This window comes from Ostreococcus tauri, assembly GCF_000214015.3.
Source record: "Ostreococcus tauri WGS project CAID00000000 data, contig chromosome 15, whole genome shotgun sequence".
NCBI lineage: Eukaryota > Viridiplantae > Chlorophyta > Mamiellophyceae > Mamiellales > Bathycoccaceae > Ostreococcus > Ostreococcus tauri.
In genome coordinates, this window is record NC_014440.2 from 487,949 (window position 1) to 511,330 (window position 23,382).

The 23,382-nt window shown below is 58.3% G+C and overlaps 13 protein-coding genes across 13 annotated transcripts; 7 read left to right on the forward strand and 6 right to left on the reverse strand.

Annotated features, from left to right (window-relative positions):
* Positions 1 to 170: 170 nt before the first annotated feature.
* Positions 171 to 1,289, forward strand: OT_ostta15g02830 (unnamed product; the record flags this gene model as incomplete). The annotated part of the gene is made up of 1 exon (XM_003083390.2): positions 171 to 1,289. The coding sequence occupies one exon, from the start codon at positions 171 to 173 to the stop codon at positions 1,287 to 1,289; it is 1,119 nt and encodes a 372-aa protein (XP_003083438.2).
* Positions 1,290 to 1,425: 136 nt separating this feature from the next.
* Positions 1,426 to 3,987, reverse strand: OT_ostta15g02840 (P-loop containing nucleoside triphosphate hydrolase; the record flags this gene model as incomplete). Its single annotated transcript, XM_022982468.1, has 1 exon — positions 1,426 to 3,987. One exon carries the CDS (start codon positions 3,985 to 3,987, stop codon positions 1,426 to 1,428), a length of 2,562 nt encoding a protein of 853 aa, XP_022841221.1.
* Positions 3,988 to 4,275: 288 nt separating this feature from the next.
* Positions 4,276 to 5,775, reverse strand: OT_ostta15g02850 (Serine/threonine-protein kinase, active site; the record flags this gene model as incomplete). Its single annotated transcript, XM_022982469.1, has 1 exon — positions 4,276 to 5,775. The coding sequence occupies one exon, from the start codon at positions 5,773 to 5,775 to the stop codon at positions 4,276 to 4,278; it is 1,500 nt and encodes a 499-aa protein (XP_022841222.1).
* Positions 5,776 to 6,264: 489 nt separating this feature from the next.
* OT_ostta15g02860 (Protein of unknown function DUF3419) lies at positions 6,265 to 8,982 on the reverse strand (the record flags this gene model as incomplete). The annotated part of the gene is made up of 1 exon (XM_022982470.1): positions 6,265 to 8,982. One exon carries the CDS (start codon positions 8,980 to 8,982, stop codon positions 6,265 to 6,267), a length of 2,718 nt encoding a protein of 905 aa, XP_022841223.1.
* A 719-nt stretch (positions 8,983 to 9,701) lies between these two features.
* Positions 9,702 to 10,309, forward strand: OT_ostta15g02870 (Ribosomal protein L24e-related; the record flags this gene model as incomplete). Its single annotated transcript, XM_022982471.1, has 2 exons — positions 9,702 to 9,890; positions 10,115 to 10,309. 2 exons carry the CDS (start codon positions 9,702 to 9,704, stop codon positions 10,307 to 10,309), a joined length of 384 nt encoding a protein of 127 aa, XP_022841224.1.
* Positions 10,310 to 10,562: 253 nt separating this feature from the next.
* Positions 10,563 to 11,174, forward strand: OT_ostta15g02875 (Thioredoxin-like fold; the record flags this gene model as incomplete). The annotated part of the gene is made up of 1 exon (XM_022982473.1): positions 10,563 to 11,174. One exon carries the CDS (start codon positions 10,563 to 10,565, stop codon positions 11,172 to 11,174), a length of 612 nt encoding a protein of 203 aa, XP_022841225.1.
* A 164-nt stretch (positions 11,175 to 11,338) lies between these two features.
* OT_ostta15g02880 (Endonuclease III-like, iron-sulphur cluster loop motif) lies at positions 11,339 to 12,229 on the forward strand (the record flags this gene model as incomplete). Its single annotated transcript, XM_003083397.1, has 1 exon — positions 11,339 to 12,229. One exon carries the CDS (start codon positions 11,339 to 11,341, stop codon positions 12,227 to 12,229), a length of 891 nt encoding a protein of 296 aa, XP_003083445.1.
* A 131-nt stretch (positions 12,230 to 12,360) lies between these two features.
* On the reverse strand, positions 12,361 to 14,955 carry OT_ostta15g02890 (unnamed product; the record flags this gene model as incomplete). The annotated part of the gene is made up of 1 exon (XM_003083398.1): positions 12,361 to 14,955. One exon carries the CDS (start codon positions 14,953 to 14,955, stop codon positions 12,361 to 12,363), a length of 2,595 nt encoding a protein of 864 aa, XP_003083446.1.
* Positions 14,956 to 15,328: 373 nt separating this feature from the next.
* Positions 15,329 to 16,418, forward strand: OT_ostta15g02900 (Glycine cleavage H-protein, subgroup; the record flags this gene model as incomplete). The annotated part of the gene is made up of 4 exons (XM_022982474.1): positions 15,329 to 15,431; positions 15,739 to 15,827; positions 15,988 to 16,262; positions 16,412 to 16,418. The coding sequence occupies 4 exons, from the start codon at positions 15,329 to 15,331 to the stop codon at positions 16,416 to 16,418; spliced, it is 474 nt and encodes a 157-aa protein (XP_022841226.1).
* Positions 16,419 to 16,629: 211 nt separating this feature from the next.
* On the forward strand, positions 16,630 to 17,115 carry OT_ostta15g02905 (unnamed product; the record flags this gene model as incomplete). The annotated part of the gene is made up of 1 exon (XM_003083400.1): positions 16,630 to 17,115. One exon carries the CDS (start codon positions 16,630 to 16,632, stop codon positions 17,113 to 17,115), a length of 486 nt encoding a protein of 161 aa, XP_003083448.1.
* A 119-nt stretch (positions 17,116 to 17,234) lies between these two features.
* OT_ostta15g02910 (unnamed product) lies at positions 17,235 to 18,218 on the reverse strand (the record flags this gene model as incomplete). Its single annotated transcript, XM_003083401.1, has 1 exon — positions 17,235 to 18,218. One exon carries the CDS (start codon positions 18,216 to 18,218, stop codon positions 17,235 to 17,237), a length of 984 nt encoding a protein of 327 aa, XP_003083449.1.
* Positions 18,219 to 18,426: 208 nt separating this feature from the next.
* OT_ostta15g02920 (P2X purinoreceptor) lies at positions 18,427 to 20,205 on the forward strand (the record flags this gene model as incomplete). The annotated part of the gene is made up of 1 exon (XM_003083402.1): positions 18,427 to 20,205. The coding sequence occupies one exon, from the start codon at positions 18,427 to 18,429 to the stop codon at positions 20,203 to 20,205; it is 1,779 nt and encodes a 592-aa protein (XP_003083450.1).
* Positions 20,206 to 20,429: 224 nt separating this feature from the next.
* On the reverse strand, positions 20,430 to 22,775 carry OT_ostta15g02930 (Peptidase S9A, prolyl oligopeptidase; the record flags this gene model as incomplete). The annotated part of the gene is made up of 1 exon (XM_022982475.1): positions 20,430 to 22,775. One exon carries the CDS (start codon positions 22,773 to 22,775, stop codon positions 20,430 to 20,432), a length of 2,346 nt encoding a protein of 781 aa, XP_022841227.1.
* Positions 22,776 to 23,382: the final 607 nt, after the last annotated feature.

Genomic DNA, 23,382 nt, shown 5'->3' on the forward strand with positions numbered 1-23,382 from the left:
CAATGCGCTCGGACGACGCCACGCAGACTGTTCGCCCACACGAATAGACACCATACTGTTCGCTCACACGAATACACATCACACCGGTCGCCATCATCGAAACGTCCACGCCGCGCCCGACGCCCGCGTCGCGGCAGACGACACCGGGACGCGCGCGCGATCGACGCGCGATGCCCACGCTTGTCGCCGCGATCGCGCGCGCGAGATCGATCACGCGTCGCGGCGACGCGTCGAGGGATGATGGAACGATGCGTCGACGTCATCGACGATGCGCTCGAGCGACGCCGACGGTGACGTACGACACCGAGTTCGACGCGCGCACGGGACAAGACGTCGAGGTGCTCTCGCAATCGATCGCGCGCGTGGAGCTGAGTGATGGGGTGACGTGGAGCTATCGCGCGGGGGCGAGCGCGCCGAGAGCGGGCGAGACGGCGCGGACGGAGACGCCGGTGGTCGTCGCGCACGGCGTCGGTGGACGCGCGTTCGGGTTTCGCGCGGTGTCGAGGGAGTTGCAAGAGCGTGGACATGAGGTGTACGCGGTGGACGTCACGGGACACGGGGAATCGAGTAAGCCGACGCCGGGACGGGGGCTGGCGGGGTACGACGCCGCGGCGACGGGCGCGGCGTTTGAGGAATTCTTGAAAAAGGTCACGGGCGATCGCGCGGTGGATCTCGTCTTGCACGGCTACGTGATTCCGCAACATTTGCTGATGCTCGTGGCGAAAAATCCGGGGCTGTTTAGGCGTGTGGTGATTTTGAACTCGCCGCTGGCGCCGTCGCACGCGTACCCGCCGCAAATGGCGACGTACGGACGACCGTTCGGCATGGGCAAAGGAGCCGCGTTCGACGCCGCGGGATACCTGTACAACGGCAACGAGTTTGCTCTCTCCGGGGACGTTCTCGCGGAGTACGAAAAGCCGTACGTCGGCGCCGAGGCCGAGGCGGCGCGCGCCGCCGCCGAAGCGTACATCACCAAGGCGGGCGACCTGAAGAAGCTCACAAAGGAGGTGAAGGACGCGCTCAGCGCGCGTGGTCTACCAAAGATGCGCGTGATTTGGGGAACGTCGGATAGGTACCTGGACGATGCACCCATCTACGACTGGTGCTCGGACGTTCGCGCGTCCTTTAGCGCCATGCGAAAGGTTGGACACATGCCCCAGGAGGATTTCGCCGTGGAAACCGCGTCGCGCATCGCCGAATTCCTCAGCGCCGATTTACGCGCCAGCGCGAAGACCGCGCTCAACTCCGTTCGCGTCGGTAAGATAACCACGGACGATGGACAGGGATAACTACGAAGGCGTTCTCGTAATGGTACCCCATGTAAAAAGCACACGAGTTATTGACACTTTCTCTCTTTCATCGCGACGCGCGGTTCGTGGAGTCTTATTACGTGCGTTTCACTAAAACAATTCTTAATCTCGCGTATTAATCGCCACGGATGCGACCCCAGAGAGCGGCGACGATCGGAATCAATCCAACGCTACCGAGGGACATGCGCTGGTTCGTCGTGGCTCGGACGGAAATCTTTCCGGTGCCTCGGGAGTTGATGTTGAAGCTACCCGTCATCTGCGTGTCCTTGCCGACTTGAATCGAGCTCATACCGTTGCAACCGAGGGCGAGGTCGCCACGCCAGTTCATGAAGCTCGCGCTCAGCGTGGACGAGTTCGGGTTCGCCGGGTCCTCGCTGTGACGGACGATGGTCTCAATGTTGCCGGCGTACGCGACATCCTTCTGGGCCGTCACCGCGCCGGTGCTCACGACAACCTTCATGCCCGGACGAAGTTTGAATCTATTTTCAATCTTCGTACCGAGAGCGACGACGCCGCCGACGAGGGAGGCGGAGAGGCCGCCGATGATCTTGTCCACCGCGCACCACTTCCATCTCGTCTCGCCTCGCGTCGTGTACACCAAATCCTTACCCACGGTTTGAATGTCCACGCCCGTGGTCGAGATGAGCGTGCGCGTGTGCGGAATGGACATTTCTCCCTCGAAGCTGAAGTTGCTATCCTTCTTATCCTTGGAAATTTGCGCCTGCACGACACCCGGGACTTGATCCTTGAGAATGAACTGGTGCTCGACGGAGAAGCCCTCGACGCCCGTCTCGTGATCCCATCCGTGCGCGTCAACAATGGGTCGGCACGCCCACTGTTGATTGGATTCGAGCTGACGGTAGTGGTGAGCTTGGCTGTCGTTATCGAACGACAAGGGCAACTGAGGATCGGGCGCTGGGATGGAGACTTGTTTGGGCGTCGGCAGCGGTTCCATTTGATCCGCCGGAATGTCATACGGTGACGGCTCGCCGGAAATGATTTCAGTCTCTAAATCCTCGAATCCGTCGTCTTCGTACTCCATCAAACGACGCGGCTTACGCGTGGTGATGAGAGACGAGAGAAGGAACGGAAGCGGCGGGACCTTTTGTTGTCCCATCATGCCACCTCCTCGGCCGCCCTTGCTAGCCATTTTTTGCTCGGCTTGCAAGTTCAACAACGTGTTGGCCTCGGTGAGAATCTTCGAAGCGAAGCAAAGTAGCAATAACTGCGGCTTCCACACCTGTCCGTTTGGCAAAACGCGCTCGCCCGCGCGGTTGGTGCGACAGAGAGGGTGGTTTTCAGCGAGGGCCACCGGGTTCATCAATCGCATGTCGCCGGCGGCTTGACGAATGGTTTGCTGCACGATGTGCGAGCGCTGAGCGACGTACATCTCGTACGAGATGGGCTGCCCGTTCGCACCATCCGGCGGCGCGGCGGCGGCGTGCGTCAAGACGACGATGGCGTTGAACCACACCGCTTGGCCGAACGTGGTGGTGATTTGCTTAAGCAGAGGCAAGTCAGCGGCATCCGAACGAGACGGAATGTCCAGGCGGTCAAAGTAGAGCACGATGTCCGGCTTATGATTCTTCGTGAACTTCTTCGCGGCATTCATGATGTTGGCGTTGTATCGGATGTCAGAAGCGGATGCTTGCAGACCAGGGGTGTCGATGAGACGAAGGGTCAAGCCGTGAATCTTCTTCTCGATGAGTTGAACCTTGGACGTCGCATCCGCCTCGGCGGTGCCGGACGGCGCGGAGCCTTCGCCCAGGAGAGAGTTGATTACGGCAGATTTACCGACTCCGCTCTTACCCAAGAGCAAGATGGTGCACGTGAAGTCCAAATCCTCTTTCGAACCGCCATCCTTCTCCGCCTGTTCGGCGAGCGCCAGGGCGCGGTCAAAAGACGAGCTGGACGCATCCTTCGTCGCGCCCTTCCCAGCCTTGAGCTGTTCGGCGAGCTCCAAGCGGTAGATGACTTGTGCCACGACCGTGTTTCTCGGGCTCTGTTCCAATCTAGACGCCAATCTGAGAAGCTTGATTCGAAGCATTTGCAGCTCGTACGCCCGGGTCGCGTCGACGTCGCTCGGGTCCGGTTTCACCAAGGGTTCCACCGGCGTCGGCTTCGGCTTCACCGCCGCCACGACGCTCCCAGCCGCGTCACGAACGGCACCGGCGAAAGATTTCGCGAGCATCGGCGCCGTGGACGCCGCCGCTCGGAACTTGGCCCCGGCTTCGGCCCGGGCTTCGCCCGCGTCGCGTTCGCCCTCAACCTCTCCTCGCGCATCGACGTCTTCGTCCTCGTACTCCTCCTCGTACTCCTCCTCGTACTCCTCCTCGTACATCTCATCCATCTCTTCGTTCTCCGGTTCACCGTCGTACGTCTCCTCCTCGTTCGCCATCGCGCGTCGATCGTCCGCGTCCTCGACCTCGCGCGCCGTCTCGATCGTCTCCGTCACCTCGCGCGTCTCCCCCGACCCTCGTCCCACGCGCTCGTCCTCGTCACCCTCGTCGTCCTCGTATTCGCTCGCCTCGTCGCTCTCGTCGAATTCGCTCGCCTCGCGCGTGTCCTCGTCGCTCAGGCTAAAATCTTCGCTCGAGTGCACGTCGAGTTCGTCCCGGGAGTCGTACGCGTACGCCTCGGAATCGCTGCTCGAGTACGCGTGATCGCCGTCGTCCATGAACGACCGCGACGACGTCTCGGTCGGACGATCGCGACCGCGACGCGCGTGGAGTGCGGACGCGCGTCGAGGGGGGGGCGCGCGCGTTGGGGTTTCGTCAAGCGCGCGTGTGCGTGTGCGTATGGGGGTTGGTTGTAGGACCCATTCGCACCGTAGAGGTGGGCGCGCGCGTCGAGGCGTTGACGATATTGAAGGTATTGAAGGTATTACAAGAGAAACCGAGGGATTATTACGTCGACGACGACGTGTACGATTGTCCAGTGATCGCTCGCGTCTTGGGCGTCCGAGTTATTGGACGACGCAGCACGCGGGACCGGCGGCGGAAGCATCGGGCTGCGCCGCGTACCTGGCGGCGACCGGGGTCAAGATTTGGATGATCTCGGTGAAATCGGGACGCTTCTTCACGATCGGATCCCACATGCGCGTGACCAGGGCGGCGAGATCGGGGGGCATGTAACCCTCGCGAATCACCGGGCGTAAGTTCTCCAGACTCGCCGCTCGGCACGCGTCCACGGGGTTTCTTCCGCTGAATGGCTGCTGGAAACTGAAGAGCTGGTAGTAAATCATCGACGCCGCGTACACGTCGACGGCTGGACCGTAAAACTCGTGTCTAAAGACCTCGGGAGCCATGTAACGATACGATCCCGTCTCGCCCGTCATGTTGAACGCCTGGGACATTTCTTGCGGAAGCTTGTTGCGCACGGAGAGCGTCTTGGAGAGACCAAAATCACCAATCTTGAGCGTTCGATTCGTCGTCAACATCAGGTTACCCGGCTTCAAGTCGCGGTGAATCACCGGAAGCGGCGAACGACCGTGAAGATACGCCATCCCGCGCGCGCAGTCGAGCGCCATTTGCGTGGCCAACTTGAGAGACAAGAGCTCTTCGTTCCTGAATACTTGTTCTAAACTCCCGCCACCCATGAACTCGCTGACAATGGAAGTCAGACCCTCAGTCGAGGTCGTCGTTCCCAGAAATTGCACGATGTGAGGGTGATGGAGCTGCTGCATGATTTTCAGTTCGAGACGAAATTCCGCCTGAGCAACTTCGTCCGCGTTGAGGTGCTTGTGAAGTTGCTTCAAGCAAACCTTGGTACCGCGCCACATGCCGGTGTAAACGACGCCAAAGGCGCCGGCACCAATCTCTTCGACGTTACTGAACTCCCCATCCGGAATCTCCCACGCCATCGTGTCCGCAGGCAAGCTCGTGTGCGCAGCGCCCGCCAAGTGCGACTCCTCCAGGGGCAGCAACGTTCCGCTGACCCTGTCCTTGATCTTCGCCCCGTTCTTCACGAGCATCTTAACCAAATCGCTGTGGTTCCCGTACACAGCGCTCTCCAACGGCGTCGATCCCCATCGATCGATCATATTCAACGACACACCACTCTTCACCAACCAATCCGCCACCGCGAAAGAGCCCTCGCTCGCGGCGACGTGCAGCGGCGTGCGGTTATCGTAGTCGGCGAATGGCTCGCTCGTGATAGTTCTGTTCGCTCGCTCAAGCACCCGCTTCAGCCGCTTCAGGTTACCCGTCGAGCAGCAGAACAGTAATTCACTCACTAAATGTCTCTGCGAGTACTGAATGAACCGATCGGTTCCCGGTTTATTCGTCGTGTCTTCCCCGGACGTGCTTCCGCCCGCCGTGTTGTTCGTCCCCTCCGCGCCCTCTGGCTCGTCCAGGTCAACCCTGTACGGCGCTCGCGCGCCCGGCGACGCACCGACGGGTAAGTTGGGATCGGCGATGCGCGGCACGCTCCCGGACCCATCGTCACCGCTCCGTCGCTGCGTCATCGTCGTTCACGCGCGCGGTGCGAAATCACACCTCGACCCGCGTCGGCGCGGTCGTGCACCTCGAGTCGACGACGACGACGACGACGACGACGACGACGACGACGACGACGACGACGACGAGAGAGAGACGATGACGACGACGACGACGACGACGACGATGCGTGCGAACGCACGCGGTGGCGATCGAACGGACGACGGGCGCGAGAAGTGACGACGCGGACGTCGAGCGACGGACGCGGCGGCGTCGTGAGGGCAAACGGACGATTTATTGGACCCAGGGCGGGCGAGGGGGTGGCGTCTCCGTCGTCCGTCGCGCGCCCGGGTCGACGACGAGCCTCGATGGACGTCGACGAGGAATCGAACGAGTGATGTAGAGATGCGGTTGAAAACGTATATGCAGTTGAAAATTGTGTGCCGGGTGAACGTCCAATCGTCCACCGTCAAACCCATCAAAGAAGAATTCTATTTCTGAGCTCGCCCGCCGCGCGGTCAAAGCTTTTCGCCGCAGTACATGTAATGCGTCGGCCTGTACGGGGTGTATGGCACTCTGCCCTCCTCTTCGCTCATCCACACCGTTTTAAACCCCTTTTGGTTCAGTAGCCACTCGCGATGCTCCTTGTTGAAGAAGACTCCATCCATGGCGAACCACCACTTATATAATCGCTGCTCCCAGGTGCGCTCTCTTCCTTCGCGCTCGACGAAATCAATGAGCGCCAAGTTACCGCCTGAGGCGACGAGATCCGACATCGTCTTCATCGCCTTCTTCCACTCGGGGATCATCGTCACGCAGTATGAGCACGTCACTAAATCGACCTGCTTGGGAAGCTTCTTCTTCACCGCGGCGCTGTTGATGTCACCCTCGACCAAGACCACTTGCTTCGTGAGCCCGAGCTCCTCGACGCGTTCGCGAGCCATCTCGAGTAAAGCGTCGGATAAGTCGCACAAGTACACCTTCGTCTTGCACTTCTTCACGTGGCCGACGACGAACTCGATGTCGCGCGCGGTGCCACAGCCGACGGAGATCCACGTCGTTGGTTCCTTCGCCCACGGAATGACGTGGCGCATGAAAACCTCGCGACCCGGGAGTAACGCCTCACGGAATCCATCGTAACGCTTGCCCTGGTGCTTGTAGAACGCGCGCACGTCCTTCACCTTGCTCAATCCTTGCTTTGCCATGGCGAGCATCACGGAGACATCGCCGAGGAAAGAGTTCTTGAACGTCCTGCCGCTGCCCTGCTGCACGATCATCGCTGGGTTGTAGTTCTCCGGCGTCGGGGCAATAAACTGTGTCAGGTACCATCCAACGCGATCGTAATCCGGAACGAGAGTACCGTCGAGGTGTGCGAGCACGGGCGAGTGCACGCGGTCGGCAAACGAGCGCCAGAAAATGCGCCCATTCTCCTTGTCCATGTTGGCGACAACCTTGGAGATGTTCTCCGCGATCATTTCCGCCGGCATCCAATCCATCGAATCAAGTAGAGAGGCGATCGTGATCGAACCCGGACCAGATCGCACCGCGGCGTCCGCCCACGTTCCGTGGAACAACTCGACGCGATCCCATCGCTTCTTGAGGTTGGCAAAGTTCTTCTTTTCCAAATAACGCGGACAGCAGTCGGGAGCGAATTCGCCCACGATGTAGCCGTAGTAGAAGTAGTTATTCGGTTTCCACACGCGAACGGTGAGGACTTCGATCAACCGTTCGACGAAAACATGCGGGTTACGGCTCAACAAGTTCAGTTGCTCGAGCGGCACCCCACCGAGCGGGGCAATCCAGCTCCACAAGAACGTCGCCGAGCACAGCTTGAGGGTGAGCCAGAGCAAAATACCACCGCGTTCATCAAAGTTTTCGCGGTTCATCACTCGTTTGCGAATGCCCGACAAGCGCAACGGCAGGCATAAGATCCTTGCCATTAAGCCAGAGGTGCCGGCGTACATGAAATTGTCCCGAAATAAGTTGTGGTTATCGTCCCAGAACTCGGCTGTTTCTTTCTTGAGAAGCGGACGCAACTTCGATTCGTACACTGACTTGAACACCTTGTAGTTGGAGCGACCCCAAATGTCGAAGAACTCCTCCCACTTCAGCGCTCGGATGCACGCGAGCTTGAGCTCGAGAGTGTGCAACTGCGCGGCGTTCATGTCGACCGCGATGATCTTCTTCGGTCCTTCGCACAAGTAATCGAGGACATTGCAACCGGCGGAAGAAATCGTGAGTACTGTGTCCTGATCGTTCATGTGCATCACATTGTGATCGACGGCGGGATCTTCCCATGAGATGTTGTAGATGATCTTCTTGCGACCAATAGACGTCATGATGAAGTTCTGAGTGTACACGTCGTGAATGACGACACCAAATCGGTACATGAAGAACAGGATGATGACGGCGTGCATCGCGACGACTGGCGAAGACGGCGGTTGCGTGTACTTATCGAACACCAAATCGTAAGCAGCGTAGCAGTGCGCGCACGCGTGCGCAACCAACAACGAACAGAAGAGCGCGAGCTTTGCCCTGTACGGCATGCGCGTGCGGCCGTGCGAGCGCATCAGGTATCCGCGCACCCATCTTTGAAACTCTTTGACGTGCAAAATCAGCAAACTCAGGCCCACGGTGAAGACCAAGTTTGAGAACTGCGCCGCCTTGTAAATCAAAACGGTGTGGAACACAATGCGCGTGAGAAAGTACAAGATGCCGAACAAAAGACTCGGTCTCGACTTGTTTTGCACCTCGTGGAAGGCAAGAATCAAGATTGGAACCTCTTCAACGAGTGCGATGGCGAACAAGGAGGTGAGGCCGTCGTGAAGAAGGTACGCGCACACCGCGATGTACAAAAAGTGGTGCGTCCAGCCGTCGTCGTACGTCAGCAAGTTTTCATAGTGAATGCTCCCGAGGAAGAGGTCCATGATGCAGTAACCGATGAAGAAGATGGCCGCGTACCGTGAGATATCCGTCTCGTTGTCGATCGTCGCCGTGAATCCGTCGTGGCAGACGTGATAGAACAGATACAAACCGACAAACGATGTCACAAAGGACGAATAAAGCGTCAAGTACCACGAGTGGTCAGGAAGCTTCAAGAGGCGCAAAAAGTAGTACACGAACGCGCATGCGATCATGTTAGACACGAGGAGCATCCAATCGCTGCTGGAAAACCTCACGTTCTCCATCAGGAACTGCCCCATCTGCGTCGGGAACGACGCCGCGGTCGTCGCCATGGCGTTTGAGGTTTCACCTTCGTCCTGCGCGATCAGTCGGCGCGAGAGCCGCTCGAGGTCAGTCTTCTCGTCCACGCGATCGATACGTTCGATTCAAAGATCATTTCCCATCCCCCACGTCTCACGATCCAGTCTCACTCGATCGATCGCTTCCTCCACGCGCGTCGTCGCGTTCGCCCTATTCGAACGCGACGGACGCGCGCCCTTTTCCGCGCGTTCGCCCTCTCGCCGTTCGACGCGACCTTCCTCCGGTGCCCGATCGCCCCCCGCGCGTTCCCGTGCACCACGACCATCGTCCCTCTGCCCACCGACGCGGTCCAGCGCGCGACGGACGATCCGTCACCGTCCATCCATCGCGCGCGATCTCGACGAGCTCCGGGACGGAACCGTCATCATCCACCAACATCCCATCGCGCCCGTCGTCGAGTTCGACGTGCGCCCGATGACGCACCTCGACGCGCGGTGTCCTCGATCGAGCTCGATCGCGCCTCCGTCGTCGTCGTCGACGCGCACTGAAGACGACGACGACGCGGCGACGACGACGACGGGCCGAGACGCCCGCGCGCGCGTCGGGCGTGATCCATGATGACGCCACTCGAGTACGATGTAAACACAAATGGACACCCGACGCGCGCGACGAGGGTTGCGCGACGTGGACGATCCGCGTGGACGCCGTGACCGCCTCTTCGTGACGCGCGTCGTCCGGCACACCGCGAGAGATGGTGCTCAAGACGGAGAAGTGCTCGTTCAGCGGCCTGCGCGTGTACCCGGGACACGGTATGCGGCTGACCAAGCAAGATTCATCCACGTTCCTGTACCTGAACGGCAAGTGCAAGAAGCTCGCCGAGCAAAAGAAAAAGCCAGCCAAGCTCGCGTGGACGTACGCCTACCGCAAGGCGCACAAGAAGGTACGTGTCATCGAAATCGTTCGCGCGTTTGGTCGCGATCGCGGTGTTTGAAGACGCTCGCGCGATGCGCGCGAAGCGACGATGAAGCGCGATGGCGATCGAACGCTAGGGCTTGGACCGGCGACGACGCGCGACGCGACGCCTCGGCGCGATCACGGGAGGCTTGAGCGATGCGATCGATCGAGAGCTTTGACTGACATTCATCTATTTTCGGCGATGAACAGGACATCGAGACGACGACGCGCAAGAAGACGCGCCGCGTGAACAAGAACGCCTTCACGCGATCTTTGGTTGGGGCTTCGCTGGAGGTGCTCGCGAAGAAGCGCCAAGAAAAGCCGGAGGTTCGCGCCGCCGCTCGCGAGGCTGCGCTTCGTGAGATCAAGGCGCGTGCGGCGAAGAAGAAGGGCGGGAAGAAGTAAACGACGCGGCGGCGTCGTTCTCTCTAGGATTTCTTTAGCCGAACACGACCCAAACCAATTTCGGCGATGGGCGCGAGCGCGGTGAGTTCGAAGTTCGTTGTTTGATGTAATCGATCACGCTCGCGAATCGTCGGAGCAAGTGGTATCGCGCGCGCATCGATCGCGTCCTCGATCGCTCGAGTTGCTCGGGTCGCCCTAACCGAACGCGCCTCTCGCCGCCGCACTCGCCGGCGCGCGCCACGGCGCGAACGACATGCGCTCGGCATCGACCCCATCGGTCGCCGCGATCGAGTCCACTTCGTACACGCCGACGCGCTTAACCTCTGCGTCGCGTCCGAGCGCGCGCGCACGACTCGTTCGATCGACGTTTTCGCCTCGAAGAGCGTCGAAAGAGGACTGCTCGAACGAACGTTTCGACGACGACGACGACGACGACGACGCGTCGCCGTTCACGATAGCGGTGTACACCAAGCCCGGGTGCTGCCTGTGCGACGGTCTGAAGGAGAAGATCGAGTGCGCGCTGGAGAGCGCGCGAAGAGGCGAGGCGAGCGCGCGCACTGGGACGGCGCGAGACGCCCTGCGTGACTTCATCCTCGTCTCCAAGGACGTGAGCGAGAACGAGCTCTGGGCCGAGCTCTACGCCGGAAGTGTTCCCAGGGTGTTCATCAGAGATTCACACGCGCTCGACGGCGAGGGGTGGGTCGAGTTCGCGAGACCGCCGCCGAAGACGAGCGCCGCGCGCGTATGCGACGACTTGGACGCCTTTGTTCGCTCGAGACGTCCGCGCTCGGGCGTCTCGTCCTCGGGATGGGTCGTGAACGCGGCACCGGCGTGGGATACGAGCAATCATTCGTCTCATTTTTAGATTTTAGTGGTACTTGTATGTGTGTGTACGTGTGTGTGTGTGATATTATTGCGTGGCTAACGTCCACGTCCCACTCGACCGCGACGACGGGAACGCGCACACACCAACGCAGACGCCCCCACTCGTCGACGCGGTGTTGGCGACGGCGGTCGTCTATAGCGCTGATGGCAACGGATTTTTTCGCCCTGTGCGACACGTTCAGGCTCGAACGGGACGATGGGAAACGCACGACGAACGTTGAACCGTCGAGACCGTTGAGCGATAAAGTGGATAAAGTCATGGTTGGAGGCGACGACGATCACGAGGTATCGTGCTCGAGCGAGCGAGCGAGAGAGGTTGACGAGAACGTGTTCGATGAAGCGTGGGAGCGTCTGCGCGATTGGCGAGACGGAAAAGACGGCGAAGCGAGCGTGGATGAGTTTCACTCGTTGGTCGTCTCTCTGGCTGCGCGGCCGCAGGCGCGGTTCCAATGTCTCGTCGCGGCACTGATGAGCGTGCAGTGCCTCGACCGAGTCGCGTTGAGGGCTTTTCAGCGATTGCGAGATGATCACATGAGCGGTGATGTCACGATAGAGCGCGTTCGGAAGATGGACAGAGCCACGCTCGAGTCAGCACTGAAAACGCTCAACTTGTGGCGAGCAAAAGCAAAATACATTAAGGAGTGCTCGGAGGCTATCCATTTCAAGTTCCGCGATACCGTACCAAGAACTGTGGGCGCGCTTAAGACATTACCTGGCGTGGGGGACAAACTCGCGCACTTGGTCGCGTCCGTAAGCTACGACGAGAGTTCTGCGCAGTATGCCGGCGTCGTCGTCGACACACACGTCCAGAGAGTCTCCAGAAGGTTGGGATGGGTAGGAAAATGTGATGATCCCGAGCGCGTGCGTATGAAACTGCAGGCCAGAGTGCATCGCGACGATTGGGAGGAGCTCACGCTCGGTTTGATTGCGTTAGGACAGAACGTGTGTCACTCTCGAAATCCAGCGTGCGATCGTTGTCCTTTGCGAACGCGATGCCCGGCGGCGCCCCGCGCGGTTGAAATCGACATAGAATAGTGAAATCTCTAGAGATGCAATTAAGTGGAGAAAGAAACACATAGCGACACGACCTCCACCGGTCTACAAGCGATGCAGAATTCTAAACCCTAGTGCGTCATCATCGCGCGCGCATTGCTCGTCCATTTCATTTAACGAACAGACGAAGCCTCAACGAATGACATAGGTGTCTCCTTCGTCGGCATCTCGCTCTTATGAGCCGCCGCACTAGTATCAATTGATAAACTCCGCGCGCTCACACTACGTCGACTCGTCCCATCGCCACTTTCCTTTCGCTGAAAAACTTTCAAATACGGATACTCCGTCGCATTGAATACCTCCTTGAGGGCGTTGATGCCATCGACCCACTCGCGCGCACTTCTACCGTTACCCTCGAACGGGAGCTCAAGGTCTAATCCCACGATTCCTATGGAAGTGAGACCTCCACGAGGCTCAAACCGCATATCTTCATCGTCTCCATCGTCGAGCGCCTCTCCTCTTCGTTTCTTCGTTTCAATCTCAAGCGCTCGCGCCTCGGTGATCTGATCGCACTGTCGCTTGTACTGCTCTTCCGTCATGAAGAGTACGGAAAAACATCTGGCGCTCACCAATGATCGAATTTTTCTTCCACGAGCGCTCTTTGCGTTCGTACTCTCTCTCTCATCGTGCGCCTTTGACACGCCCAAGGTGAAATTCTTTGTGCCCAGCACGGCGTGCGAGATGTGTGAGATATGCATCGTGTGCAAAGGCTTCGCCTTTACACCATGCTTCTTGTGAAGCGTGAAATAGTGCTTGTATCCGTGGTAACGAATATACATCTCGTCTTTCCCGGTTAAACCAGCCTTCGAGTTTTTCGTGTGGACGAAAATTCTGACGCCCTCTAACAGCGCTCGCTTGAGTTCCTGCGCTCGGCGCTCGCGCTCGAGAAGCAACGTCTCACGAGCCAGACTCAAGTCAGATTTGAGGCCTGCGATCGTTTCCGTCGACGCATCACGTTCTCGTTGCAGCATGACGCGGAGTTTGGCGAGCTGAAGGACGTATTCAGCGGCCACGTCCAGCGTTTGCCACTTTGCGTCCGCCTCATTTGAGTCTATCCTCGTCGCCACATCGCTGCGCCATCTCGAGAGCGGTGAGTGTGGTTCGCCATCACTCGCCACATTCGGTTCACTGAGAACGCCGGAGGTTTCGTGACCTTCCAAATAATCGTTGTCGTCGTCGTCGTCGTCGTCGTCGTCGTCGATGTCGACGTCGTCGTCACCACCATCATCATCCGTATTGTCTGCACCGCTGTCTGCCTTACACCGCATGGGAATCGCCGATCGAGCCTTCGAGACGGCTGGTTTGAGAGGGTCCCAGCGACTTATCGGCGGTAATACCTCCCACTCAATCCGTGCTATTATCGGGACTTTCATCGAGACGCCATATTTTGATTTTTCCGCGTGAGATCCAAGAGAAAGCGACATGTAGTGCGTTTCACTTTCTGTTCGACGGTGCGCGCCAAAGACAGCCTCGCCCATGATGAAAATGTCTTTTCCAACAGGCGCCCTATCCATTACGCGCACGCGTACCGTGCCTAATTCCATTCTTTCATTATTATCGGCGTCTGTGGATTTCCAATTCGTATCATCGGGTAAAGGGAACGCGAGGGCGCCGCCGAAGTGCATAACTTTGTTGAGTGGTCGTGTCGCCGTGATCTTGCGCGAGCCGTTGTATGTAACTTCCACCCACGGATATCCAGACGCCTTACTCGTCGGGACTCCCTTTAACGTCATCACTCTGCACACGAGCGTACCCCCCTTGCCGAGGAAATCGGCGCTCGCCATTTTCTCCAAGAACTTACCCTCCACGTCCACATACATGCGCCTCGGTTCGAGAAACTTTTTGCAGAGCACGTCCTCGATTTTCCCCATGATCCAATCGTACAGGCCAGGAATATCGGAAATGGGTAATCCCACTGGACGAACGGAGACGTCCACTTTCGGTGCGCCTCGAAACGAGACGTCCATGCCAGATACGCCTGGCACACGTTTCGTGAGACGCATTCCCACCAATAGGCGGCCTCGCAGACCGAAATCCGTCAGGTGGATGGGAACCGTGAGCGACGGAATCGCCGCAGCTAACTTGATCTTTGTCACCAATCGGGCGTGCGCCGAGTCGCCATACCAATCGATGTCAAACTCGAATTGTAAGTAATCCAGCGTCGGGTTGTATCGCGTCGTGTACAGCTTGATTTTGGGCGGCATCGATCCAAGCGTAAAGTCGGCGAGCTGCACGTCCTTCACAAAGCTCGGCTTAGTCTCCGCCAACCCCTCGATAATTCCCTTGGCAATATCGTTCACCTGCTGATCCGCAAACGTGCCCGCGGTACACATCCAGAGATGTCTCAGTAAATGATTGATCCACTCCATCGCTCCATGTTCCACCGTGGTGAACTGTGAGTCGAGCGAGTGCTGCATCTCTGCGCTTGCGAGCGCTTTTCGCATGCGCCGCCGCCACGTTCGTCGCAGCCACGTGCCGACGAATAGCGCTGCAAGTAATGACCAACAGGCCGATTCCCACGAGAACGCAAAGAATGCCAGCATTTGACTCGCAAAGTCCACGACGACGCGCGGCGTCGCGACGCGCGACGTCGCCGCGTCCGTCGTCTGCGTCTTCGCCGCCTGCGACGTCGACGCTCTCAAAGCGTCGGTGAGGCGTCCGACAACGGTGCTTCCTCGAATGACATCATCCGTCGTCGCGCTCGTCATCGCACTCGACCGCTCTCACGAATCCAGCGCGAGTGACGATCGTTCGACCGATTGACGGGTTCACCAGAGGAGAGAATGCGAGGGACGGGTTCTCAAAGCCTCCGCGCGTCCAGCGACGCGCGACAACCGCGCGCGCGAGGTTCTCGATCGTCTCGCTCTCGGCGCGCCCCGACGCGTCCTCGCCGTCGGTCTCTGCGGTCCGTCGTTCGACGCGTCGTCGTCGTCGTCGGTCGCTCGACGCCCACGACTCGGTGTCGTGAAAAAAAAAAAAATCGGGTGCGTCCACAGACACCCGCGTGTGTCATATTATCCACGCCCTGCGCGTCGTCCTCGCGCGCGCGCGTTTACTTCGAGACGACCGACGACGACGACGATGTCCGCTCGCACCGCCCTGTTGGCTCTGTCCCGAAGCTCCACCGCGATGGCGCCCATGTGCTGCGGCGCCGCGTTCGGCGCGCGCGCGCTGTACTCCACCGGTACGCGCGCGAGGGAGACGCGGATGACCGACGACGAACGTCACCTCGACCGGGCGGTGATCCGATCGAACGCGCGACGATCGCGAGGCGAGGACGAAAGCGATGACGACGAACACGCGAACGCGATCGAGACGGACGTGAGAACCGCTCTCACGAAGCGCCGATCGAACGGTCGAGGGTGTCATCGGACGAGGCGGACGTTTGAACGTCCCGACGGTGGCCCCCACCCGCGGCTGAGCGACGGGCGACGGGACGCGGGAGGAACACGAAGATTGACGACGCGTTTCACCGATTTTCGCGACGGCAGTGATCGAAGGACTGAAGTACATGCCATCGCACGAGTGGGCGAAGGTTGAGGGCGATGTCGCGACCATCGGCATCACCGACCACGCGCAGGCGCGTCGTCTCGACTGGGGGCCTTGAATCGGCTCGATCTCGACCGAGCTCTCTGGCGCGATCGACGACCTCGCTCCGTCTCTCGCGCAGGATTTGCGCGCGAAAATATGAGTGATGAGCGACGCAGACTGACGATGCGATCGCGCTGCTCTCGATACAGGCTGAATTGGGAGACATTGTTTACGTGGAACTGCCGGAAGTCGGCAGCAAGGTTGAGGCCAAGTCGTCCTTCGGCGTCGTTGAGTCCGTCAAGGCTGCGTCCGACGTGTACTCCCCGCTCTCCGGTGAAGTTGTGGCTGTCAATGATGCCTTGAACGACACTCCGGGCATGGTTAACGAAAGCTCCTTCGGCGAAGGCTGGCTCATGAAGGTCAAGATGTCCAACCCGAGCGAAGTCGACAACATGATGGACGCGGCTGCTTACGAAGCCTCCTGGTGCGTCGATGGACCGAACGTGCGAGCCCTCTTCTTGAACACAACGCGCGACGCGGAATGTTTCGTCATAAAACGCCGCGATCGCGTCCATCGTGCTCCTTGAGTGCCCCCGAAGACTGACGCGCTCTCGATTTCGCTCGATTTCGCAGCCAATAAACTGCCCGTCTGCGTCCGTCCTGGACGCCGAACGCGCTCGCGCGCGCGCGCGCGATTCAGCGTTTACGACGATAAAAGCCGATGTGTAAAGAACATCGCGTGCGAGTATAGTAGTCCATTGTCGAATCGACGAAAATTCTTAACCGCCACGCGACACGCTCGCCCGGCGGAGTGCGTCCGTCATCTCTGAAGCCTCACTCTCTCGCGTTCGATGTCTTCTGAGACACCGATCGGCGACGGGCGCGACGGCGGCGCGCCATTCTCGCGCGCGCAAGACGCTGAGAGACGCATCGAATCGTCCGCCACGTCCACGTCGAGGATGTTTTCCGCTCGGGAAGGATCACCAGGTCGCACTGAGCACGCCTCGTCCGTGTTTGCGGCGGCGTCGACGAGCGAGACCGCGGCGAGGGCGATGGAAAGCGCGCGAAACGGTAAGGTTGAGCTCTATCCCACGCACAGGCGCGCGCGCGAGCACCGATGCAACGACAGGCTGGAGGATGTCGTCCAGGCGCTCTTCGAGGGCAATCCTCTCCTCACCGTGCCGCCGGCTTGGAATCTCTTCATGCGGTGCATGCGGAGCGAGGTGGGGAACGAACCGACTGATCCGTTTCTGTATCACACGCCGACGTGGTTGGAAGAGTCGCGGAGGAGGGAGAGGGGGAAGCGCGGGCGCGGGTGGTTTGGCGGCGGCGGTTGAGCGCCAGAGCGCCTCATCTTTATTAGGTGGCTCGAATGTTGCTATAAAATTCATAAACTCTTTAGCGATACCGACCGTACTGCTTTGCGTCTACCCTTCTTCGACGCTCTCCAATCTTATCAGTCTTGATGCGCCCGGTGCATCCTCGTCCGGTCGTAGTGCGACCGTTGTCCGATTCGCGCGCGCCGACGTTCTTCGGCCGCATCAAGACGCGCGAGCGCCGGTCCCGCATACTTGACGAGCGCGTATGTCCCACCCGCGGCGGCTGAGTACATCGCGAGTAAAATACTGACGACGACCGACACGGCGGCGACGACGGCGACGAAATAAAACGCAAACGCCGACCAAATAGAGGTGCTAAATGAACGAATCAGTCCCGGCAGCGCGATGGCGTACGAAAATATCGCGGTGAACATACCCAACGTGAAATTCGAGAGCGCAATCATGAGCCATCGTAGAAAAAATGAGATGAGAGACTCGTCGCTCTTGCTCCGTAAGATGAGCGATAATCCATCCCAGAACGTGTGTCGCGTGGCGAAAATTTTACCTCTCTCGTATGATCGCTTGAAGAGCGCTTTCGCGTCGCCAACGCCCAACTCTGACCACAATCCAAGCTCTGATCTCGCCGCGCGCATGGCCTCGGTCCGCTTCTTTTCGATTTCGGCCAATTTCCGCTCCGCCGAGTTTCGTCTCCGTCGCGCGGCGTCAACCCTCGCTCTGTGCGTCACCGTCGCGGAGAATCGCCAACCGAACGGCGTCGCGGCACGTAATGCGAGCTCAGCGTTTCGGTAATCACCCTCCGCCTCTCGCAAAGTCGCGCCCAACTCCTCGTCCATCGCCGAGAGCGCGGCGTCGTACCGAGCCCGCATGCGCGGCGTGATCTCCACCGGTGCTCGCGCGTAAAACGCGACGTACATCCCCAACACGTATAAGAACACGCTCATCGTCACCCTGGGCGTCTTGAGCGGTCGCCATCGACCGATGACGCGCACCAAGGAGCCGAACGACGACGACGACGATGCATCGTTCGCCCGCGCGAGCGCGCACGAGGTCGTCGCGGACGTCGTCGCGAACGTCTTCTCTTCACCGCGATCGCTCGTCATCGCGCTCGCACGTTCGCGCGCGCGCGAGGCGGGGCGCGACGACGACGACTGGGGTGCGCCGATGCGACCCGAGCATTTCTGCTGATTAATCTTTTTCTTAATCCCCCCTACGCCTCACATCGACGTCGTCAGTCGCGCACGCAGCGCTCGTGGACGATAAATCGCGACGGACGAAGCAAGGAGGTGATCACACGTCGGCGGTGGCGTCATGGGCGGTCCGGTCACCGCGCTCACCGCGATCGGGCGTCGCATGACGTACAAGACGTCGAAATGGATTCTCATTCAAGATTACAGATTGGCGGTGACGAACGTCGCGCTTCAGGGCGTGATCCTCTTTTACGTCATCTTCTCGCTCGTCAGTGGGAAGGCGTACCTGCAGACGGAGGTCCCGATCGGTCGAGTTTCGAATTGGGGGAACGGGAACGATAACTTCAACACCATTCAGACGACGACGTCCGAGCAGAACACGACCGGGACGAAGACCATTAATGGGAACAACTACACGCTCCTCCCGTGCGGCGCTGGAGCAGCAAACAACGCGCTCGACGCGTACAAGTTCAACTACAGCGCAGCGTGGGAGTACGAAAACGTAAAATGCGCGTACATGACGCCAGACGAGCTCATCTGGAAACGCGTCGACGGCGGCATCTTCTTCACGACGCACGTGACGCAAAAACACACGTACCGTGAACCAAAGGGGAGCGTCGAATGCAACGCGACAAAGGAGTTTGAGGCCGGGACGTCATTTCCAAGAGAGAGCGCTGCCGGGACGGCTGGTGTGTGCTACTATAAGCGCCAGACCGAGCTACTCGCCATCGGCGCGGAACACGTCAGCCTCGGAATCACGCACGAATTTGAGACGAAAGGTCATGCCGCGAAAATGCCGAAGACATATGTCAGACGCAGTGGCTCGACGGAGACGGTGCTCACGTTTGAAGCCGGTCGACCGATTGAAATGTCGCTGAAGCAAATACTCGACGTCGCGCAGGTGGACCTCGACAAGCGATACGCCGATCAGACAGCGAATATCGGTAAGGACGTTTCGGGTGAATACGGTCGAGGTGACGATGCCACGAGAACGCCCATGGTCCGCCTCGGCGGTGTGCGCATATTCGCATCAATCAAATATTACAACTACGATTTGCACTCGAAAGATGCGAGCGACACACTCTCCAAAGGGAACACGCCGTACGCAATCCTTGAAGTTGAGCCTACGTTCACTTGGACCGGTCTTGGTCAAGGAATATCGTATCGCCCGAGCGAACCGGGCGCTATTAACGATCCGATTGATCAACAAACTGGCAAACCGAAGGGCTACTTGATGGACATGTATCGATACGGAGTCTTCATCGACGTCACGACGAGCGGGATCGTTGGAGTGCTTAACGTGGTGTATATCATCAATGTCATCGTGAGTGGTCTCGTGATGTTGAAGGTCGCGAACAGTGTCTGCGACATGGTCGCGATGTACTTTTTGGGAGCGCGATCGCTCATGTACAAGTCGCACATGAATGAAGAATTGAACTTCGAGCGCGAGGCGGCAAAATTTGCCGTTCAGGGGATACTCTCGATGCCTTCGTTCAGACGAGGAGACGCATCCGGAGGCGGTAAAGACGGACTCGACATCGATGAGATTTATGAACTCGTCAAGGAGACGTTCCATGCATCAGACACCATGTCGGGTGACGGTCTTTCGAAGGGAGAAACGAACAAATCGACGCGTCTGCGACTATCTGAACAGGAGTGCCGGCAAATGGCGCGTTACATCGTTTTGGCGGGCGATCGTCAATCGCAAGCGAACTATCTGGCGGGTAAAAAACGACGCACGTACGAAGAGCTCCGTGCAGAGCGCATTGACCTGGCCGAATGGATTGAACTCTGTACCGAGGGTGGTATGGACACGGCGCTGTTGAAGAAACTCGCGCACGTCGCTCGAGAAGAAGAAGAACACGAAGAGCGTCGCTTGAATATTTTCCACGAGCAGTGAGTGACGGCGACGAGTTCTTCCTCGAGAACGTACGCTCGATCCATCCTTTTATCCTTAATAAATACACCGTCCTCGAGAACGTACGCTCGATGACGCCCATCATTAATATCAATACACCAATACACCGTCCTTGTTATCAAATTCATCGTATTCTTAATTCTTACTCGCAAACAACCGTGTGCGACGTACTCTCGATGAAAAGGTGAGGGTCTCGAAGAATTTTTTCATTGAGTCCACTTCGGTCGCACAGTGTTCCCCGCCAAACCGAGACACTCGAGCAAAAACGCGTGCTCGAATGCAGTTTGCTTGAAGTGCTTGTATCGATCGCTTGCAGAGAAGTGACCGGCACTCATATCTGTCTTCAAGAGAACTCGTGCGCCGTTCGTGACGGAGTCCCGTAGCCGAGCAGCGTATTTGGCCGCCTCCCAGTACGCCACGCGAGGGTCGTGGAGGCCGGCGGTGATGAGAACGTCAGGTTTGTCCGATTTCATGATGTTCTCCATCGGTGCGTACTTCATCATGTAATCGAAATAAACCTCCTCGTTTGGGTTACCCCATTCTTCCCACTCGCCCGTCGTTAACGGAATACTCGGGTCGCACATCGACACCATGACGTCGACGAAAGGAACGCCCGCGATGACACATCGAAATAAGTCTGGCCGCATGTTCAGCGTCGATCCCATGAGCATACCCCCGGCGCTGCGTCCACTGATTGCGAGCTTACTCGGCTGCGTCCATCCCGTACTGACGAGGTGCTCGGCCACGTCGATGAAATCATAGAAGGTGTTCAATTTGGTCAAGTACTTTCCTTGCTTCTCATACCAGTCCCGACCCAGCTCTCCGCCTCCGCGGATGTGTGCTACGGCGATCGTCACGCCTCGGTTCATGAGAGGAACTGCCGTGCGCATGAAAGACGGATCGTTACTGATACCATACGATCCGTAACCGTCGAGTAAGAGCGGCCCTTTGTGCGAGCGCATGTCCGTCTTGTACGCGATGGACACCGGTACCTTGACGCCATCGCGCGCGGTGACTTCTAATCGCATCGTCGTGTACTTCGTCGAATCGAATCCCTTCACCTTCGTCGTTTTCATCTCTTCCTTCGTCTTGGCGAGCATGTTGTACTTGTACACGGTTCGCGGCGATGTCAGCGAGGAATACGCGACGTATATCTCGTCTGTGTCCCACACTTGATTGGCGCTGACTGAACGTAGAGTTTCTCCGGCAACTGCGGGATAGACCAGAGCGTTCTCGCTCGGCCAAGTGGTCTTGTGCCATTCGCGAATAGTTCCATCGTTCGCGTCCAATTGAGCGACCCAAATAGCGCTGAAGCCATTCTCGCGACCTTCTAAGACGAGATGGTTCTTTCGAGCGAAGAAACTCTCGAGCGTTCGCGAGACAGTGTGCTGAAAAGGCGTAGCACCAGTGGCGTCGACGACCGGAATCCAGTTTTCTTCACCAACGGCGTCAGTGGGCGTCACGAGAAGCTCAAAGTTGATTTGACCGTGCCGATTCGTCAAAATGTACAACTTATCGCATCGATGCTCTATATAATAACGATGCTGAAGTCGGCGCTTTTGGACAAGTTTGGCCTCGGGCTCAGCCGTGTTGCATTCCAAGTCTATCAAATGCAGCTCGTTCGTTTCCGTTGACTCCGACTCGAGGACCAGGTAGCGATCGCTCGATGTACGAGAGAAGCCAACGTTGAACAGTGCGTCTGGTTCTTCGAGTACGCACAAGTCCTTCTCTTGCGCCGTGCCCATCGTGTGCCGCCAAATCTTGTGCGGCCGATGCGCTTCGTCCATTGTGGCGTAGTAGACCTCGCGGTTAACGCCTCCGCCCCAGCTCACGCCCCCAGCGACGCCAGTGAGCACGTCGTCGAGGTTCTTACCCGTCGTCAAATCCTTGAATCGAACTTCGTACGTCTCGTATCCGTTTGTGTCGATAGCGTACGCCAAAATGTCGTGGGTCGGACTCGGTTTGAAAGCACCGAGTGAGCAATATTTCATTCCCTTCGCCACCTCGTTCACATCGAGAACGACCTCCGTCTCTGCGCCACGTTCGCAGCGACACACGATGGGATACGACGAGCCTTTTCGAGTTTGCACAAAGTAGTCGTGATTTTCGCCCCAAGGGAAATGCACCTCCTCGTCTGTCTCCTCGATCGTACCGATGATCTCCTCGTACACTTCTTTCTCGAGCTTCTTCAAATGTTCGGTGTGCGCCTCCGTGTACGCATTCTCCTTTTCGAGATGCTCGAGCACGTCTTCTCGCCGCCGCTCGTCGTCCCGCAGCCAGAACAAATCGTCCACGAGCTCCTTCGGCGGGTTCATCGCGTTGGCACCGCGTTCTTCGTTCTCAACGACACCGAATCGAACCACGTGAGGCTCTCGTCGCGCGTTCGGTTTCAGCGGCGCGTTCGCGGCGTCAGCGTCGATCCTCGTGCTCGCCTCGTGCGCGCCAGCCGTTCGACCCGACGCCGCGGCGAGCCTTCGACCCTTGGGTACCCTCGGAAGTGACTTCCTGACGAGTAAAGCGACGGCGCCCAAAGCGCTGATACCGAGCGTCATCGCGCGTCGCGCGAACATCCGCGTCGTGAAGACGGTTCTCGCCGTGCCGTGCTCTGAATGTGAAGCGCGCGTGAAACTCGCTTGGATGTATCGACAGATGAATTACAATGTTTTTCTGTTCGCGTGGAGACCGTTATTATCATCAGCTCATTCATCTCTTCATCAGCCTTATTTAGCGTTTCGGCCTGGTAAAGCCTTGGCTTTTCTTGGTTCACACGTCTCGAGGTACTCGAGCGCATGCTTGGACGCGTCATCGAAGTTTCTCAAACGCTTCAGTCGCTCTTTGTCCGTTGAGCGGTTTAAGTCGTACCAAAATTTTCCCACCAGAACGCCGTCTCTTTCCCCAGCATCTTCATGGTCCCATCGCGCGAGTGTCCTTGTGTGTGTCTCTTGTCGCGGCGGCGTTCCTCGCCTTTTAGGGTATTTTGTATTCTAGACCCTAATTCTAGGGGAATTAGGGTTTAGGGTTTAGGGTTTAGGGTTTAGGGTTTAGGGTTTAGGGTTTAGGGTTTAGGGTTTAGGGTTTAGGGTTTAGGGTTTAGGGTTTAGGGTTTAGGGTTTAGGGTTTAGGGTTTAGGGTTTAGGGTTTAGGGTTTAGGGTTTAGGG